At 41.6% G+C, this 20,953-nt stretch overlaps 1 protein-coding gene across 4 annotated transcripts in view; it reads right to left on the reverse strand.

The window, feature by feature from the left end:
- PHIP (pleckstrin homology domain interacting protein) overlaps window positions 1–20,953 on the reverse strand; it is a 97,577-nt gene that overhangs the window by 49,670 nt on the left and 26,954 nt on the right. For all 4 annotated transcript variants that reach the window (XM_066612457.1, XM_066612458.1, XM_066612456.1 and 1 more), the window contains exons 11-16: window positions 20,453–20,553; window positions 20,322–20,362; window positions 18,972–19,070; window positions 10,962–11,115; window positions 9,895–10,029; window positions 4,201–4,329 (exon numbers count right to left, since the gene is read on the reverse strand). In XM_066612457.1, coding sequence (XP_066468554.1) covers window positions 4,201–4,329; window positions 9,895–10,029; window positions 10,962–11,115; window positions 18,972–19,070; window positions 20,322–20,362; window positions 20,453–20,553 — 659 coding nt within the window. The remainder of the gene's footprint in view (window positions 1–4,200; window positions 4,330–9,894; window positions 10,030–10,961; window positions 11,116–18,971; window positions 19,071–20,321; window positions 20,363–20,452; window positions 20,554–20,953) is intronic.

Genomic DNA, 20,953 nt, shown 5'->3' on the forward strand with positions numbered 1-20,953 from the left:
GACAACTGACAAACAAGTAAAAGGAGAATTCATATGTAAGCAAATTTCCCTTACTTGTGGCCCTTCCACTTGGCCAACACTGGACATAAGAAAGCAGTGCACAAACACCATGAAAGGGAGAAGGTTGCCTGAACTCAAGAGTTCCACAACACTCTGAAAGAGCCTTCTCCTAAAACCAGCTTCATCTGGCTACAGATTCTGTACACTGAATGTGTGGGGGTGAGTCCAGGTGCCAGTCCACATACCTTGCTTTTGACCAGAGACTTGATGGTCTATGGTGTTTCTCAAACTGTGGGATGGGACCCACTAGATGGGTCATGAGCCAGTATCAGGCAGGTCCCCATTCATTTCAATGTGTATTTTATACTTGATGCTACCATGATATGTGACTGCATTTGGGGAAATGTTACATATCTGTACTATTAACACGCTACTATGTATATGCTTTTAACAATGATTTGTTAACAAGGCATTTAGTCAAAAGGGCCTTACTCCCCTCTGGGGCTTACTCCCGCAGTAAGTGTAGACAAGATTGGGATGTTTGAGAATTTTTTAAAAAACAGATCAGCAACTGCTTGGGAGGGTTAGGAAGGCTCTTCTTTATTTTAAATAAGTATGTTCACTTATTGTAAACGTTTAATTTACTTTATTTGATTTGATTTTGTCATATGGGGGAGTGCTAAAAAATTTCCTGCTTGATAATGTTACTCGCTTCCAGTCATGACATCACTTCCAGGTTAATGATGTCACTTCCAGCGGGTCCCCACAGACTGCTAATACTAAAAAAGTGGGTCCTGGTGCTAACAAGTTTGAAAACGACTGGCCTAAAAGATAGCAACCCTTCTATGTGAATGAATAAAAATATCTCCATGTTGTGGTTTACTTAGAAGCTTCAGACCTTTGAAATACACACGTGAAATACACAAGTAAGGAAACTTTTAAAGATGTCTTTCTACCCCCCTCCCCCAACCTTTCACTATAACCTTTCACTCTACATGTTATAAAAAGGGAAAAGCAAGGGCAACTGTGATAAGATGTGTAGAAAGTCCCCTGACCAGAGTAGCACATTAATTTCTTGTGGTCTCCACTTCTGGGAAAGAAGTTCGGGTGTCTGTATCCCCTGGTGAGGCAAGCAGATCCTCGGTTGATGATTCCAAACTGCCTTGATACTTCCAGGAACAGCTGGAGCCCTGGCCTCTGCCCCCTTAAAGGGTGGGGAGGCGGGACAGGCAGCAGTGCTATCACCAGGATCACATCGCTTTGAAGGGGTGCAGGGGTTTGGTTGGACTTACCATAGCCTGCAGCAGTCTCCCAGGGGTGCGGGGAGCTCTATGCCAGCCCCTGCCAGCCCCACTTTGGTTGGCAATCACAAACTGGGAGTGCGTCGTGATCGTTATTTTGCCTGTCTCTGCATGTTGGGGATCCCTGCGAGGTTCCTGGGGAGTTTGAGAACCACTACACTAGGGCCAACATTTCTCAGTTTGTGCTCCTTGGAGCTTGGGGCTTCCCAAGGCCCCTTTTTAGGAATGTAAAGGGCTCCAGAGTTCAAAACATTTGAGAACCACAGTACCAGACAAATGGTTTATAGCTTGAGAACACCAATGCTAGGGGTCCACACAATCTGTGGCAACTTAAGGCAGTACATCATTATCTGCAACCTAGTCAATGTAATTCCTCGGGGTGAAAATCTTCCCTTCAGACATGTGTTTAGGATTATCCCATAACATTGCAATCCTCTAGAAAGAAACAAATTGACTTTGGCCTAAATGACCACAACCACAGTCCCACAGAGAGGCTTCTGTAAACTTCATATATCTCTCCAACCAATTCCACGCTCTTCTGCTTATGTCATCTAGATATGAATGGGTATACAGTTGAGGCAATGTGACATCTGCAATCACAGTTACTAGGACTTTGAGGAAAACTCCAGCAGACAGCACAGTTCCATGTAAACCAGCAGTTCCCAACCTTCAGGAGCCCACAGACCACTGAGGCAAACACTGGCGTTGTTGTGGACCACATGCAACCCCCTCCATCCCCATCACACAAAAAATACAATTCAATTTAGTAGCCCATGGGGTAGCACTCAACAAGACACTGGAAATGCCAGCTGTAGGGAAGGGGGTCCATTCTCCGCCATCTTTTGTGGTCCATGGGGAAGCATCTCGCTGAGTGAATGCTCCACCACAGACTAGAAGAAAGGGTAGTGAATAAACTCTCCTGCAACTGGCACATCAGCAAGCATGGACCACCAGAGAGGGAAGAGAATGGACTACCTACAGCCACAGCTGACTCTTCAGTGGTTCATGGAGGAGTTCTCACTTGGAAAGACACTGGAAGTGTTCAAAGGCGATCATCTTTTTTTCCTGAGACCTCACAGACCATTTCTGAGGGACTCACAGACCACCTGTAGTCCCCAGACCACAGGCTGGGAACCACTGAAAACAAAGTGAAAAAGTCTGCCATAAGGTGGTCTGGCAGGGAAAGAGTGGCAGTATCCTATGAATGGCAATAATTTGCCCACATTCCCACAGTTACAGTCAATAGCATGCACATCAGCATGAACAAGTTCATCTTAAAACATATGAGAAGAAATCAGATGTCTCTCTTTTTTTTTTTTTTTTACTTCATTCTTATAGGCTCCAAGCCCATATGCACTTTCCAAAGTATAAACCCCACTGAACTCAATGGGACTTAGTTCTCAGTAGATACTGTGCTACTAATATTTTAGCTTAATTGTCTGGGGCCACAGTAACTTAAAGACTAACTTTCCCCATACAGACCAGCTTGTCCCCTAAGGGAGGGCTCTCCTCTGAGTGCCTCCCTTGACTGAAGCAATGCAGGAAGTAGTGAGAGGAAGACCTTTTCGGTGGTGCCTTCCCAAATGTGGAATTCTTCCAGGTGAATTATGTTCAGCCCCCTCCTTTAACACATTCCAATGGGCTCGAAAATGTTATTTCAAATGGCTTTTGGTGGTGTGTAGGGGGAAGTTTTGGCAGTTGGGGATAATGAGGGGGCTACTTAATTCTTTTATATCTGCTATTTGATGTTTTATATTTTAATCTGCTATTTTTAGGCCATTGTGGTTTTAAGTATTGTTTTTACGTATGTTTTAAATCTGGTTATAAACCACCTTGAGCACCAGCCTTGTAGCCTAGGGGAAGTCGGTACAGAACCTTCTAAATCAGGAGTGTTCAAACATTTTGGCAGGAGAGCCACATCATCTCTATGACACTGGGTCGGGGAAAAAAAGAATTAATTTACATTTCAAATTTAAATAAATTTACATAAATGAATATATTAGCAATGGAACTTATATGAGTGAATGAAGGTCTTGCAGTAGCTCAAAGCCTATAAAAGGCCTTACACAAAGCAAGGCCAGCCTCTCCTTCGCTGCCAATGCCGCATCAAAGATGTGAAACAGCAAGTAGTCAAGAGAGCCCTTGTCCCACAGCTCAGGTGAGAGGCCAAACAGTTGTCTTCACACTGAGAACAGTTGTGTCGGGCCAGCACAGGCTCCAGCAAGTCTTTGAGGGCCAGAGGCTCATTGGAGACTGGGGACTCCCTGCGGGCCATATTGGGAGCCCCTGAGGGCTGCAAGTGGCCCCCGGGCCGGGGTTTGGGCACCCCTGTTCAAAATAAATAAATGATATACAAAAAAAAAAACCAAGTCTAAAGTCAAGTATCAGGTCAGGCAATGAAAACCTGTGACCATCACCAAAGGCGATCAGAGAAAAATAAGTGAAAAATGCTGTTAAGTCCAGTTCTCATATGAATTCTTATTTAAAGAACTGGCTTCTTGAGTGATCAGCTAAATCTTTGAAATCATGATTAAAGGTGTATCATGAGATTCTAGGCAAAACTACATCAGAAAACTTAGAATAAAGAGTAAAATTAGGAGTAACAGCAGTCGTACAACTAAATTATATTCACCATAGGTTATATGGGGGGGGGGGTGTTTTTAAGCAACTTATCATTTTAGTTTTCTTTTTCCTTACATACTGTAATGAACAATCTGAGAAAAGTCAAAGTAGCAATAAGCTGCAAAAATAGTTCCTTTACTATTTTTAGCTACAAAATTGGAAAAACCAACATCTGATATTAATTTGGATAGTAACTTATACTGGAAAGTCATACAATCATTAAAGTCGTAGGTTCACAGCTGCTACAAAACAAATTGAGGCTTTTTCTAAACAATACCTTGTCATATTTGCTGCTAGAGCCAAAGCCAAAGATCAGAAGATGACCGTGAGAATCTGTGCATGCAAAATGCTGGCCATCAGGAGAGCACTTGCAGTCAAAAACTGCACCGTGTCCTTGTCCTTCGATCTGAAATACATTAGCACACAAATTAACAAGACTACTAAAAACTTCCAACATATAGCTGAAAGATAAAGTTTCAAGCACATAACCATGACAAACCTATAAAAAAAGTATGCTGTTAGAGGGGAGTTAAATTCAGCATGATATTCCTTCTGATAACTTGTAAGTAAAGTCAGATATACCATCTATAAATTAACCTCATATATCCTCAGAATTTAAGAAAAGACATACATTTATCAAACACTGAGGCAGCAATTATTAGATTCGTGTTAAGGAATACTGTATGTCTCGTTCCACTGCATTTTGATACTGCATTTTTGATATGTGTATTAAGCAATCCTAATGCCTACTGAGAGGAAGTTATCATTGAACTCAGTGGAACTTATTCCTAAGTAAATGCGTTTAGGATCAGGCTGTTAACATAGTTCCACACTAAGAAGCTGCAGGAAAAAATAATATACCACAAATCAAACATATTCGAGAATTTCATTTAGTTGCTTTCTGGTTTTCTCTAGATCAAAAGCTACACAGAGATTTTAGTTACTAACACTAATCGGCACTTGACTTTTTAGGTAAAGTGTAACTGAACTCTGTACTCCTAACACTTACGCAACGTTTGTTACTAAAATTAGATAAGCCATATGGATTACTGGAGATACAGTAGTTACTTATCCAATTCAACCCAAACACACGATATCTGGTTGCTTGCAACTCACCTAAAGAACTGCAAATATTTTAAAAAGAATTTTACCTGATAACTCATTTTCTGTTTCCACTTCCATTAATCCAGAACAAATGGGTTTTTGTTTTTCCCTGTAACCTGTCAATCAAGCACAGGTGACCAATCACCACTCTGAACTTTCATGTCCTCAGTACTCTACCAATATTCCTAGTTGCAAAATGATTTCAGTAGCACTTTTTCTTTTCTTTAAAATAAAAACCCCTTTCTTTAACTATGGCAAGGCTATGAAAAGAAATGCAGACCAGGTGGAGGGGGAATTCCTTCAACAATCCAATTGACCGAACTTTAAAATGTAGGAAACATGAAATGAAAAATGGCCTTCTCTCATTCCAGGAAGATGAGATACAGAGGTTACATGTCTTTACAAGAGAGTTATACAATGTAACAGAACAGATGCTGGTTTATTTATTTTCACATTTTTATACTGCCCTTCCTCCAAAGATCTCAGGGCGGTGCGCACAGCTGATCCCTTCCTTTTGCCCTCACAACAACCCTGTGAGGAAAGTGAGGCTGAGAGAAAGTGACTGGCCCAAGGTCACCCAGAAAGGTTCATGGCTGAGGGGGATTTGAACCTGGATCTTCCTGCAGGGCTCCCTGAGGCTCCACCTCCCAAGTCACTACACCACCCCGGCTCTAACTCCATGCTCTTCAAAATAATAAATAATTCTAGATAACTAGAGTTTTAAAATAAATTATATGTTCTTCTGATTGAGCAAATAAAAAGTCTTAGCAATATCCCAATTCAAAACACGTCATTTGACAGAAAATTTAATTTATTTAAATGGACCCTACTTTTAAACAGCACACTATGAGACAAGGACAAGACTCTCTATGTACTATGCTATCCTAAAAGAACTCAATATACTGCTTAAAAGGATAAGTAGTTGCAATAATGGCTAGTCAAACTTTTTAATCTATTTAAGTTCTTTCAAAGGTTCCTGCCTTACAATGAAAGCCTTAATGTTGATAAAAATGGCAGATCCAAACTACCCAGAAATATACATTATAGAAACATACTACAATCTACTTCTCTGCCCAGGAAAAGGTAACTCCATCTAAGGTTTCATGTAGAAAATACACAAACTGAGATCCAAGACAGCACATATGAACTTCTAACTTGGGCACAAAAGCTCCTTTTCCACTGAAGTCCCTCACGCTCCACCAAAAGTTGATCCTTAAGATGGGAAGATTCTTTTCTCAAGCAAAAGCTGATGCAGTCTGAGGAGCTTCAGCCATAACTGAAAATCCTGCCGTGTATCACTTTTGACACACATGCACAGACATCTGCAAAGATTCTTGCATAAATATGCAACTTAATTTAGGGCCCTTAACAAACCAGTGTAACTCAATACAATCCAAAATATGTTTTCTCTCTCCCTGCTGTAAAAGAAAGGTAAAAACTGATTTTTTGTTTTACTTTTATTCAGTATAGTACACTAAAGCAGGGGTGCCCAAACTCTGGCCTGCAGGCCACTTGTGGCCCGCTGCGGGTCCCCATCCGGACCGCAGGGGGTCCCCCCATCTCCAATGGGCACTCAGCCCTCACCCCAGCCCACGTTGGCCCGCCGCTTGACCTCCGCACCTTGCTTTCCCTCGCTGCTGCTGAGCTCAGTGGCAGCAAAGGAAAGACTAGCCCAGCAGGCACGCAGGGCATTTCATAATGGGAAGGTAACGTGAGACTTGCAGGTCTCGCGAGACTTGCAGGTCTCGCATTACTTCCCACTATAAAAGACCCTGCGCACTTGCCGGATGGTCTCTCCCTGCCTTGCCCATGGGCTGGGCTGGGCTGGGCTCCCCTCCTGCAACCTGAGTCAGGAGAGTGAGAGAGATCCCAAATGCAGGAGGGGAGGGGAGCCCAGCCCAAGCCCAGCCCAGCCAGCAGCACATGCCTCCTAGGGATCCGAGGAAGGGAGGGCTGGTTGGCCGGCCGACCAGGAAGGCAGGTAGGCAGCAGCACATGCCGCCCTAACTAGCGAGGAAGGGCAGTTAGGTGGGCGGGCGGGCAGACAGTTGGCATGCAGCTGGGCGGCCAGGCAGGCAGCAAAGTGGGCGAGTGGGCAGCCAGGCAGGAGCACATACTGCCCAAGCAAACGAGGGAGGGAAGGAGGGAGGGCGAGGGGGCAGGCGAGCAGGTGGGTGTATGTGTGGAAGATCCCCTCCCATTTGGATGTATGAATGAGACCACAAACTGGCATGAAGATCTCCCCCCTCCCACCACCATTAGTGTGAATGGAATCATAAACTGGCTTGAATTCATTCATTCATTTTCCGTCTCTAATATATTCATTTATGCAAATTTCTTCAAATTTGAAATGTAAATCAATTCTTCCTTTTCCCGTCCCCGACATAGTATCAGAGAGATGATGTGGCTCTCTTGCCAAAAACTTTGAGCACCCCTGCACTAAAGTACAATGAAAGTGCTGGGCTTTTTAAATGTTTGCCTTTCATGGTCTTGTCATATTACATCAGCAACAAGATGTTGTGTTAAGATTACAGGTGACAGACTACATTTTATGGTGCAGCTATATAGGTTATTTATATAAATGGTTTATATTCCATTTTTCCCTCCTATTTTCACTTCCATTCAGATGGAAATGTTACAAAATGGAAATCAACAAGTTGGAAATATCAGTTCTGGTGTCTGTTTATTCAAACACACAGAGAAGGGAGAGAACAGTGTTAAATTTTACTTGAGCCCATTAACACAAGGCTGTTCTCGAAGCTCCCTTTGTCTCTAACAACCATACACCTATCTCCTTAATCTAAAGCATTTTACTAAGTTAAGTCTCTTGAACAAAACCTACTTCCTAGAAAGCCAAGCCAGGTAGAACTGCTCTAAGTTTAGAGATGCACTGTGGTTTATATCCTAAAGCAGATGACATGGAAGGCACTCTCACTGTCCATCACATTCTTATCTGAATACCCCAGTGAGGTAACCCATGAAGAAAACTCTTTAATAACTAACTTCTTCCCTATACCTGACAGCAGCTGCTAGCGTTACGCCCAGTGGTCATATACCTTAGACCAGTGTTTCTCAAACTGTGAGTCGGGACCCACTAGGTGGGTTGCAAGCCAATTTCAGGTGGGTCCCCATTCATTTCAATATTTTATTTTTAATATCGTAGACTTGATGCTACCACGGTATGTGACTGTATTTGGGGAAATGTTACAGCTCTGTACTTTTAACAGGCTACTATGTATATGTTTTTAACAATGATAGTCAATGGGACTGACTCCTGGGTAAGTGTGGGTAGGTTTGCAGCATAGGTTTGTTAAAAATGTTTCTGCTTGATGACATCACTCTTGGTGGGTCCCGAGTGATTCTTATACTAAAAAGTAGGTCCCGATGCTAAATGTGTGAGAACCACTGCCTTAGACCAGTGGTTCTTAAACTTCTGGGGTGTTTTGTTCCCAAGGTAAGACTTCGAGGGGGAGGGGGCAAAGGCAGTAAAGCAATCCACAGGATCGCGTTGCTAACAGGGGTGCTTATACTCATGGAGGGCTGCTGCAAAAAGCAGTAGCAGCCCTTCCCAGGGTCCCCCAAGGCTTAGAATGTTCAGAACAATTCTAAGCCTCAGAGAACCCTGTGGAGGGCTGCATGGGGCTCCCTGTAGCTTGCAGCAGCTCTCCATGAGTGTAAGCACTTCCATGAGTATAAGTATTACACCTGTTAGCAATGCGATCCTGCATCTCACATCACTGCCTCTCCCCTTCCCCCGTCCCTTAAAGGGACTGGGGGACTTTAACACGAGCTGGGGGTTGCAACCCACCAGTTTGAGTACCACTGTCTTAGATGCTTATCTATAAATTTTCTAATCTCTCTCCCCCTCTCTCCCCCCCCCACACACTAAAGTCAACATCTAAAAAGAATTCTTTACTTAGGAAAATCATCTAAGCACCAAGTGTAGTACTTTTTGCTTAAGGAAGTATCTACAAATTGCTCCTATTCACTTGAAGGTTAAGTCCAAGAGACTTATTCTAAGTGCTCATAGGCTGCCAGTCTTAAAGTTGTGATGGGAGTCCTGGAGATGTTGGGGAAAAAAATGCATTGTGGAATATCTTATTTCTAAATTCAGGTTCCCACAAGCTGTACAGCTACCTATTATATTTACATAATAACGAAGGCCATTTCCTTCTCCCCACTTCCCCAAAAAACCTTACTAACGGAAAGCACGCTATGATAAAAATATAAGAGGCAATTTGTTGGGGTTTACCTATTCCCTTTATATAGCACTACCTTCGACAAGAGACAATTTGAAAAATGCAAGGGATTCATTGAAGAAGCATAAGATAAGGAATAACCACAAGTATTACAAACTTTAACCTCTCACTTGATTTACTGTTTACAAGAACAACCCATTTGCTCTGAATTAGTAGACAGCAGAATACTATCCAAATAGACTCTAGGAAAACAAATTCAATTATAATACTTCAGTAAATCTCCAATGCTCTTAGATTTCACAATAGAATTAAAAAATGAATAGCATTCATTCCAGCAGAATTCCCTTTAGTATCACATTCAAAGCAGCAACTATATACCAATCATCTGTATAGAACAGTTACCAAAAAGGAAAAAAGGAGTCAAGTCATTCCAATTCTCATGTAAAAAGTAATTTACCTATTGTGAATAAGAATTGTTTCCACGTAACAAGGCAATTTCTGAAGATCAACAAGTTAAAAACTACAAAAATATATGAATGATTTTGCACTAATGTGCACTTATGTATACAGTTACACATGCCACACAATTCTACCAAACTGAGTTGCATTACCAAAGGCAAGTAATCTTGTAGTAATCTGTTTTTAAGACACATAACTAAAATATTTACCATATTGAAGTAAGACCGGATTTTGACGCCCCTTGCCAAATCCCAGACAATGACATTTCCATCATGGCCAGCAGAGAAGAGAACTCTAGGATCAAAGGGGTGTGTCTCAAGTACAAATACTTCATCCTCATGCCCCTGAAATAGATTTTTTTTAATAAATAAGGGTTAATTATTCGCTCATTTTAACATACTCTAACTATCACCAAGAACCAAAAAAAGGGATAAAGAACAGTGAAGAACCAAGGGCATCCCAGACAAACCTTTGCTGTTTTGCTTGCATCAGTTCCAAGTGCCAAACTGACAAGGCCCTTCTCAGTTTAGCAAGTGGCTTGTTCCTTCAATTGTGGGAGCTATTTCATGAAATTAAGTAAATAAGGGCGAAATCCTAACCCAAGTTTCCAGCACCAAGGTAAGGACAATGCAACTCTGAGGTAAAAGAAGAAACACTGCCTTACCTTGAGGAGGCCTCTGTGACTGCCCCCCAACTGCAGGATACAGCACATGCCCCACTGGCACAGCTATGCCAGTGCTGGAAATTTGGTTAAGATTGCACCCTAAATTCCAACAATCCTGGATCCTCAACTATATCTCCAATATATTACTGGTATACACTCTAATATATTTAAGGTAGGCATTGATTCTACAACATACAAAACTACAAACAACCCTGAACAATTCAACAAACAATGCTATCTGGATGTTCCAGGAAAACATGATTCTCTCTACCCCACCCATCATCACAAAAAATTGGTTCTGGTACATCTTCCATTATGAAGTAACTATCTGCAATGAAATACCATGCTTTGGATCCAAAGATGTATACATGGAAGTTTCCACTAGGGAAATCCCCCACTCCATTCTCCTCACACCACATCCCTTCCAGAAGGTCTTTACTGAGTATCTTGTAAACAAGACAGAAGTCTGCCACAAACAGGCAGAGGCATCTCTTCTCAAGATCCAACCCAGTACTGGTTGAAAAAAATTGTGTTGTCTGTAATTGAAGACTATATAGGAAGACATATTATTGATCAGCCTTGCAAAAAGATTACCATTACATATTTTCTTACCATAAGGACATGAATAAGTTGCCCAGTGAAAGAATTCCAAACTTTCAAAGTCATGTTATTTACTGCAGTAATAACAGAATTGTCATGACGGTCCCATGCCACCATAGTCACTTTTAATTTTGTGATTTTGTCTTCTACTCCTTGTAGTGTTTGACTACAATTAATGAACAAAAATCAGAATATAAGGACATTATTCAAAAACTGTAAAGAACTTGGAGTGTACTCTGAAAACACAAATATTTGTAAAAGACCTGAGCAACTTAAAACTGTCAGAATTTATTTCTCCCTGAAAGGAATAAAGTACCGGGACTATCAATGTATTCTGAAACTATGATGCTGAGTAACATTCCCTGTCCAATTACTAGAGCAGATAAAGCCTTTCCAACCAAACAGCTATAGCAAAAGAATTGTTAGTCTTACCCATTAGGCTTCTCTCTTGTTGCAAAAAGGACAACATCCTGTAGAATTGTGTGACTTCTCCCACCTAAGAAGCTGGATTTCCAGAGGCTTTCAGTACCTCCAGTGGTAATTAGATTATTTTCAGTTTTGAAAACACTCACAGCAGACAATTATGCAATGATAACTCTGAACTTAGAAACACTGGGTATTCAATCAGAGAAGAAAGGAGGACAGAAAAGATGGTCAACCCCAAGTTCTAATTACTCCAACTACAGGCAAACCACTCAATTTTCTCTCATGCAAAAAGTGCCAGTCCTTACCTGGCTGGGTCAGGATATTATCCTTTCCATGAATTAACATGGTAATGTCAAATTTATCAGTCACAAGAGGACAACATTAGGAGGAAATAGGGTTATTATTAAAAAATATTTATATACTGCTTTTCAACAAAAAAAGTTCACAGAAGGGTTTGCATAGCAAAGTAAAAGAAAAGACTGTAAGCACTTCTGGAACAGAGAAACAATCTTTAAAAAGATGCAGAAGCCCTAAAACAATGCTGTACTGTGATAGTATGGATGCAAAGCTCAGTGCCACAATACTCAAAGACTATACTATTGGGTATAAGAGCCTTCAATCAGCAAAGTTCTTATCCAACCTTTAAGGTGTCAATTTGGAAATGTCTGATAAAAGACGAGTAATCAAGACAGCTGCTCTATATATCAGTCAGGATACCAATGATATTAAATGCAACTTAGGGTGCAATGCTAACCCCTTATGTCAGTGCTTTCCAGCACTGACATAAGGGCAATGCAGCTCTGAGGTAAGGGAACAAACATTCACTTACTTTGAGGAGGCCTCCGTGAGTGACATCCAACTGCAGGATGCAGCACATGACCCACTGGCACCGCTATGCAAGTACTGACATAAGGGGTTAAGATTGCGCCCTTAGGTGGTCACTCCTCCTACAGAAAGTGACAAATTCCCTTTGGTGACATAAAACCCTAAAATTAAGAACACTGAGACTTACCCAACAAGTTTCTTCTCTACAATGGAATGGAAAGTATTTGTGAATGGGCTGTTCCTTCCACAGGCTCTAAAGACAGAGCCATACTACCCATATTCACAGTTTCAGACATCCTTCAGCTACCAAAATCAACACTCAGCTATGACTTTAGCAGAAAAGAGAACCAGAACAAAGTAGAAGCCAGAGGATAAGAACCAAACACACACTCCCCAACCCCACTCAGATGACACTCAACACTATCCCGTGGAGCCCTCTCCACCCTACTAGAATGAAAAACAACAAGACAGCAACAATTGGCTGGTTCAAATACTCTGTGTTCCTCCATCAAAAAGAAACATATCGGACAAGCTCCAATGTTCTATTCTCCTACACTGGAGGACAGTATCCATGAACAGAATATTCTGTGGTACCATGCCAGGGAGAATTTCTACTTTAATCTACACAAGACTCCACATCCTGTTGAAGCACTTTTACCAAAAGTTGCCTCTGAGGACAGACTCAGTATGTAATGCTAGACAAAGGAACAACAAAATACTAAGAAGTAGCCCTGCATATCAGGAGTGCCTGCAAGTTAAGCATGTTGTGATGCCTAAGGGCTCACTGAATCCAGATGCCTCACAGGTGAAAAAATGCATGCTTGGATTCATCTCCCCAGAGCAAACTTTGATGCTCTCTTTCCTAAAGAATGAGGATGGAAAGACAGGATCGTTCAGTCCAACAATCAAAGGGATTTAAGTATGTTTCTGATGTTCTTGCAGCAAATATTTGCCACCCCTTCTCCTTCTAACAGCTGAGCTTTGAAAAGAACGAAAGGATCACTAATTTCTAGAAACAAAGGAAAAACAAGTTCATTTTCAGAAGAAAAGGTCAGAGTGGCATAGAGGACCACCCTGTTACTTCCTTAGCAGAGGTGCTTACTATGAAAAACAGCACCTTCCAAGAAAGTAACTTGAAAAACTTATCTCAAAGGCTCAAATGGTGCCAGTTTTCAGAACCATATGAGGATCCCACACTGGGTATCTACGAAGCACAGGCCACTCTTAGGAAATGAAGAATGTGTTGGTACACAGACAAATGATGCCATTTACCTGCACACAGGTAAATTTCCTCTGTGGAAATGATCACCACTTGTTGCTTAAGCATATTGTGGTTACAGGCCCAAATCTAAATTGTTCTGGAGGACCTAGAGGACACTACTTAGCAGACTAATTCGCCACTAACTATGCCTGGTGGCATCTTTCCAATTTCACCATTAGTGTGTCCAAGACCTCTAATCCTGTTGACTCAGGACTGCCTGCTCAACTGCTGTGTGGTAAGTCTCAATCACCTCAAATCTAGATGAGACGGTGATCCTTGAGCTAGCATGGTTCACTGACAGGAAGACAATGAGGAGGAGCACCTGCCAACTGAATCAACTGAGAAGGCTGAAACCATGACTTAACAGCCAACAAAGTGCTCCCAGCATAAAGTTTTGCTTTTTGACTTTCCTTATTACCCTGGCCAAAACAGTTGTAGGTAAATATGCTTTCAGAAGTCTGGCAGCTCTGCATGATGACACAGGGTCAATCTTCTCCACTTCTTTGCTGAAAAACAGACCAATTTCTTACTAGTTAAAGAGGTGAGCAGAACCAATTTCAGGAGATTAAACCTGTTCTCAACACAGAGAAAAGCATATTTGCTAAAACTCCATTCTTTCTGGTCCAGGTCCTGATGCTGAGCCAATCTGCTCTGGCACTGAAAAGTCCTTTGATGCTATTTTTCCACCAAGGAGTGGATCTGCACTTCTGCCCAATCAAAGATCAAGTTAATCTTCTCCATCAGAAAATAAGAACATGTGGCTTTGATTATTTACATGGGCTTTGACTCTTGCACTGTTTATTTGGATCAAGACACACTGACCCTTCAATCCGACCTGGAACAAGAGAGCCAGAGGGGATCACCCAAAGCACAGCCACAGTTGAGGCTGGCATGCAATTCTGATTGAGTACCCCCTAAAACATCCCTCAGACCTTGTCAACTGATGCAGGGTCCACTGCAATTTATAAGCCACTGCCCTCCTTAACCAGTTGCATAGTTCTGGAGGTAGCAGTTCATCTAGTGGCCGGGATGAAGACTATGCTCCTTTGTGGCCCTTAGCATATTGTTCTCTTACCAGGTCACACTCCAGTATACTGGATATTTCCTTCCTTTTGTTGAGTCTCCACCCCATATGGCCACCATTATGACATAAGACAAGTTCCCTGGTCTTGTATCCATGCTGCAGTTCAAATGGCTGGACGAAAAAGGGGTAGGAGCAGCCTTTTGGGATAAAGCATCAAAACATGCTTTGCACTCTTGTGCTGTGACCACAAGCTTGTCTTCCAGCTGACTCCAATTTGTGGTCTTCAATCTTGCCTTGCCACTTTCTCACCTTTGGGCGGCACCTCCTTTTCTGTTGACAGACTTGTCTCCTCTGACAGGAAGACTTCAACACAGGCTCAGAACTTCCAATTCTAGTTCTATCAGGACTATCATTCCTTTTTTTTTCATTCTCCCAACTCACATCCTACCCTGCCTAATGCTAAGGGAAAGGGGGAGGGAAGAATAACTTAAAAGGCAAGACTAAGGAAAACTGGTTGCTGCAGGTTGCTGTGTTCATGCATGCACTGTCATGCAGAAGAAGCAGACTGATGTCGGCATTCCTCTCCTGCTTCTCAGGCAATTGTCATCCTTTAAGGTCCTTCCTTCAAGGTCTCAGAACACAGCAGCCAAACAGACAAGCAAACAGACACTGTTTGTTTGGGCAGTGTGCTGTTAGGGCTGTTTGAGCAGTAACCTCCTTAGGACAACTGCAGTTCAAACAGTTCTGGGACCTTAAAGGAACAGACTTAAAGGATGATAATCACCTGGGAGGCAGATAGTGATTAGGAACAAAGGGGAGGAAAGCCCACATTGGGCTGCTTCTTCTGCAAGACACAGAAGACCTGCAGAACAGGTTACCAGTTGGCTAACACCCTGGCAGGAACATTCTTCACTTCATGGAGGGGATAATGAAGTTTGTTCCACAAGACATGACAATAGCCTCAGTTCAGATGGAGATTGCATGGAGAAGTAGTGTGACCAGGGTATTTAACTTCTGAGTAGTATTAAAATGTTTTCCTTAAGTCTTGTTTTTTTAATAGCCAAGCAGTACTTACATTCAGAATAGCCCTCATACTTCCAAAGAAAATGGAGTTGGAGCTCAAAGAATCTGTTACTTGACCTGGTTATTGCACTGAGAGGTCACCTGCCTTGGCAACTTCTTTTCCATGTCTCTCAAGCCTAAAGTAAGAAACTCAGCCTTCTAAGGAAAGACTTCAAATTCTTCAAGAATTAAAATCTCCTCCATAGAAGGAAGTTTGCATCTGCCAAAACAAGTTTTGCTGGTGGTCATAAACTAAATCATGCAGCCTTAAACTATAGAAACACTAGCCACAGATCCCTGAGGGGCAATGCAATATTAGTTTTCATATACAGGTCCAACCTTGTTATACACTGATTTTTTTATACACAGATTTGACTCAAAACAAATGACCACTGCAAATGAGAAGGAATGTGCTGACCCCTGGAGAAGGGGAAGAATTCACCCCTTTAAAATGCTTTTCTTACTGTTGCAGAAATTTTTATCTCAACATGATAAGGGCCTTTTAAATTAAAGGAAAACTGTCCTCCTTTACAATAGTTAGAGAGAGGGCAGCCAGCTAACAATCCATCAATCCAAGTAACCTCCTCCCTTCCCCCTGAACAGAAATGGGGCAAAAATAATCCTTTCTAAGTGCCTGGAGAGAGACTGATTGTTGGATTGTCTTCTTAATGACTCTATCTTAACATCACAAAGGTCAGCAAGGCTGTTTTTAAATCACCTGAGCAACAGCACTTTGTTTTTAAATTGATTTGCTATAGTGCCATTTTTTTGCCATTCACATATGAGTGCTGGGAAAGGAACCCAGGAGTACAATGAGACTCAAACTATATTTCTGTTCAAGTTCATAATGCCTGAAGTGGTTTGAGGAGGTGGGTCATTGCTCAGAAAGGACTTGCTGCCTGAAGTGGTTTTACTGGGTTGGTAGAAAGGAATGCCCCTGCCTGTGGCAATACTCTGAAAAACCTGCAACTGAGGCCTGGTAGCCACACAGAACCACAATTTGCAGCTGGTCAGACACCTTCTCTAATCTTTTGAAACTTGAACATAAGAACATAAGAAAAGGCCCGCTGGATCAGGCCAAAGACCCATCTAGTCCAGCTTCCTGTATCTCACAGTGACCCACCAAATGCCCCAGGGAGCACACAAGATAACAGACACAACATGCGTCCTGGTGCCCTCCCTGCATCTGGCAATCAGAGGTAGCCTGCCTCTGAGCTTGCACATACCTACTATGACTTGTAACCGGTAATGAACTTTTCCTCCAGAAATTTGTCTAATCTCCTCTTAAAGGCATCCAGGCAAGATGCCATCACCACTTCTTGTGGCAAACAGTTCCACAAACTAATTACACGCTGGGTAAAGAAATATTTTCTTCTGTCCGTCCTAACTCTCCCAACACTAAACTTTTGTGGATGTCCCCTGGTTCTGGTGTTATGTGAGAGGGAAAAAGGGCATCTCTCTATCCACTTTGTCCATCACCTGCATGATTTTGTATGTCTCAATCATGTTCTCCCTCAGGCGCCTCTTTTCTAGACTGAAGAGGTCCAAACTTGGTTTTGAGAAAACCAAGTGAGAAAACCAAGTGCCTCCCTCACTTGGTTTTGAGAAAAACATTTGTTCCAATGTCTGATAATCAAGCTGAATCCTCTACCAACTAACTAATACAAATGAACAGAAGGTGAAGAAAATCAAGACTCAGGGTAAGTTTGCATTGGTGAGAGCAGAAGAAACTCAATTACCACAATGGAAGAAGGAAACAGATGAGCTCTTCTTCCAAGTGGGGGTTTCAAAAGTCAACAGAAATGCTGCTTCGTAAAAGAGGATGGGAGGAGTTGTCCATTTCTACAAGATGTTATTCTACCATAATCAAGAAACAATTTATTATAATCATCATTTCATATATATAATCTTGATGTAATCCTTACAACCCTCTAAATATTCTTGTTCCCATACAAAGTGGAAGTTAATTGCAAGTGGCTTATTGAGAACCACCCAATCCTATGCATGTCTACTTAAAAGTAAGACCAATTAAATGGGGCTTACTCATAAGTGTGGACAGAATGGCAGCCCTAGCAAGCTTGTGGCAAAGGCACGATCTGAACCAGGAAAGTGCCCATTTGCAACTCTGCCACAATGCTATACCAGCTCACTCTATGGCAAAAGTTGCATTGTTTGCCAATTGGTTAAGTTACGAACTGGATTAACTAGAATTGTTACCCACCTCCAGGCAGAAGGAAATGTCAGCTAAACACTAGTGTGAGCTTAGTGAAGCCTTGGTTAAGTAAGCCCCTCCCCTGGCCCCTCCCTCACTTACTTGATAGGGCTCCTTTTGTGGTGCTGCTTCAACCTCCTTCTTCACAAGGATCCTCTAGAAATAGAGATGTTCCACTTCCTTTGTCATGAGATTCCTTCCTTCTTGTGAGGAATAAGTGGAACATCTCATGACTAGGGGAGCAGGGGATAAGTGTGGCCCTGTTCAGGATAAGGGCTTGCAAATCCTGTGAAAATTTTGTTAAATGATTTAGGGCCCAATCCTAATCAGTGTGTGCCGGGTTACTGCTGGCATGTATTATCGCAAATGTGCCACAAGGTATGTCTGCAGCCCTCAGCATCGGTCCAGTGCCAGTTGGCACTGGGCTAGCGCAAGTGGACCGCTGCTGCTCCACCACTCTGCGGTCACGCGGACTACTGAGCGGCAGAGAGGTAGGTGGGGTGAGGAGGCATTCAGGGGCAGCAGAGGCAGGCGGAGAGCAGGGAGGAGGCATTCCGGGAGAGGGGGGAGCCTCCATTTCAGGCTGCTGGTCCAACACAGAGGCCATTTTCGGCACTACTGTAGCCCTGGGCACCAGGCAGCTCAGGATTGGAGCTGCTCAGGAGCCCAATCCTATGCATGTCTACTAAAAAGTCCCATTAAAGCCAATGGGGCTTACTCCCAGGAAAGCGTGGATAGGATTGTACTGTTATTTGGATAATTAGGAACCCCCATGCATGCTGAATAAGGACAATTTTGCTGTGTCAACTTTTGACTGTTCTTCAATTTCAGCACCATTCCTTAATGCTTTTTCACCATCACAAAGTGCCAGCGCAGAAGTAATGCTGGTGACCTCTTAATGATTAGGACAACAGAAGCAGACAACAAAATTTCATGATCTGCCCTCCACAGAAAAAGATGGAACTTACAGCTTCACTGTCTGCTCCCTAACTTTTAAAACCATGATAAAGAAGTTGTTGGTCTTAGATCTACATCAGCCCCAAGGATATTCAATTAAAAGGCATTGAAGGAATTCACAGAAAAACAGAGCAGCTGTTTTGATTCAAAATTTCAATAAATGCTATTTAATTAATCTCTACAAAATTATTCCCAAATAATTTATAAAGAAGTAATACAAAATGTGTGTAGGCAAATCACAGAAAAATGACTTACCCTGCAGGACGAGTAGCCATATCTAACAAAATGCTCTTCCATTCCCTTCTCTTGAACATCCAAATGCGTGCTGTACCATCACGACTTCCACTGACAAACCTAATAAAGAAGGAACAATCAATACCTTGCAGAGTCTTTCACAGAAGATATGTTTTCACCACAGGTTACACTCAGGATCACAAAATGGTATCTAGTAATAGACTGTAGCACTTAAAAGTATGATTTCTTGAACCTTGAACTTCCAGTTTTAGATAGTGTCTATATGATATACACAAAGAGCTGTGACACAGTTCATAGCAAAAGCTCCCATTTACCATCTGAAGTATACCACATCCTCAAGAGTTTTTCTTATTAAATATTATAAGATTATACATGAAGCAGATTAGAGCATGGAAAAAGAGACAGTTGCAGAGGTATTGGGGAAAAAATTGCTAGCTAAAATTGCTGGAAGAATGCACATACAGGCAGGGAACAGCTAAGTGTAAGGCTGTAGAAGAATAAAATTATGAAAAAATGAAAAAGAATGAAACTGCTGCAGAAAGACAAGGAGCTTCCTTTGATTTAAAAGAGGTAGATTTGTTAAATTCGAACGGCGCGTTCAGTGGAATTACTACTATGTAGTGGTATATAATTCATGCTTTTCATATATCACTTTTTCATGCACAGATGTTAAATTCCTTCTATGTAATGCTATCCAAACTATGCTTTGACAGAAAGTGAATGATAAGTGGATTTTTTTGGGGGGGGAGAAGGTTCTGCATTCACAATATTTGACAGTCAACACCTGCAGCAGCTGTAATACCAGCATATCAGAAAAGTTTCACTTCGTACTATACATCCATATGGGGAATACACATGCGTTTCCCCATATGGAGATTCCTTTCAATCCAGTGCAAGTGAAAACACAGCAATGAATAGTTAGGGCTAGTGAAAATTTTTACTTATGTTTGCTATAAAAGATCTTCTTCCTAGTACCTGTCATAATGTAAAAATACCTCTTCTTTCTAGCTCCAAAGATGTTTAAGGAATACAAAGTAATGGTGACTTGTTTTTCTCACATACAGACTAAACTCTCCTTTACTGACAGCGTCTAATATTTACGTGAGTTATTAATATGAAATTAGGCTAACCTTTCAAAGAATTCTCCTGTAGCATACTACAACAGGATTATTTTGTCTCAGACAAAGTGAGTCTCTTGCTGAGCAAATTTTATCAAGCCAAAAATATGCTATTTAGCTGTATTTCACTATAGACATTCTTGAGATGCTGGGCATTGACAAAAGCATAAGTGCATGCCTTTTGCAAATGAAGTTGGCAAAAACAAATTACACAAACAGTTCACTTGCTTACCGATTACTGGTGTTAGAGAACTGAATGCTGTCCACTTTGTCCTGTGTAAATAAGATAAAAATTAACAACATGACTACAAAATGTCAATGCATTTCAAACAAAGAGCTAAGCAATTTTGAGGAGGTATTTACAGTATGAAACTCCAACTCTGATATCTTCTCTGGCTGACCTGATCCAAAGAAATAAACCCTAATGATGTGATCTGTACTTCCAGTGGCCAGAAACATTCCACCTAAGAAAAACAAGAACATCACAAGTGTCATCCCAATATTCTTCAGCTTAACCATTTGAGAGTTTTACACCTCAATTTGCCAATATTTGTTCCAATATTCTTCCTGTGCCAAACATGATTAAGAATGTTAACCAAAAAAAAGCAATAACTTTGACAGTTCTCCAAAACTATGATGCTATTCTAGAAATGTTTAGGGATAATTCTTAGGTAGAAGTGAGGTTTTTTGGTGATAATAAAACACCACTTTGTGCACTTCTCATTTTTGTAAACAAAAAAAACCAAAAACAAAAAACCTCAAAATCAGCAAAATAGTAAAACATTCTCTAACACCTTTACATGCATGTGGCTGCTTCTGCTGACACTATACCACCCACCTAGTTCACTTTTAAAGCAATTATAA

Source organism: Tiliqua scincoides, chromosome 1, assembly GCF_035046505.1.
Source record: "Tiliqua scincoides isolate rTilSci1 chromosome 1, rTilSci1.hap2, whole genome shotgun sequence".
In the NCBI taxonomy this organism is placed as follows: domain Eukaryota; kingdom Metazoa; phylum Chordata; class Lepidosauria; order Squamata; family Scincidae; genus Tiliqua; species Tiliqua scincoides.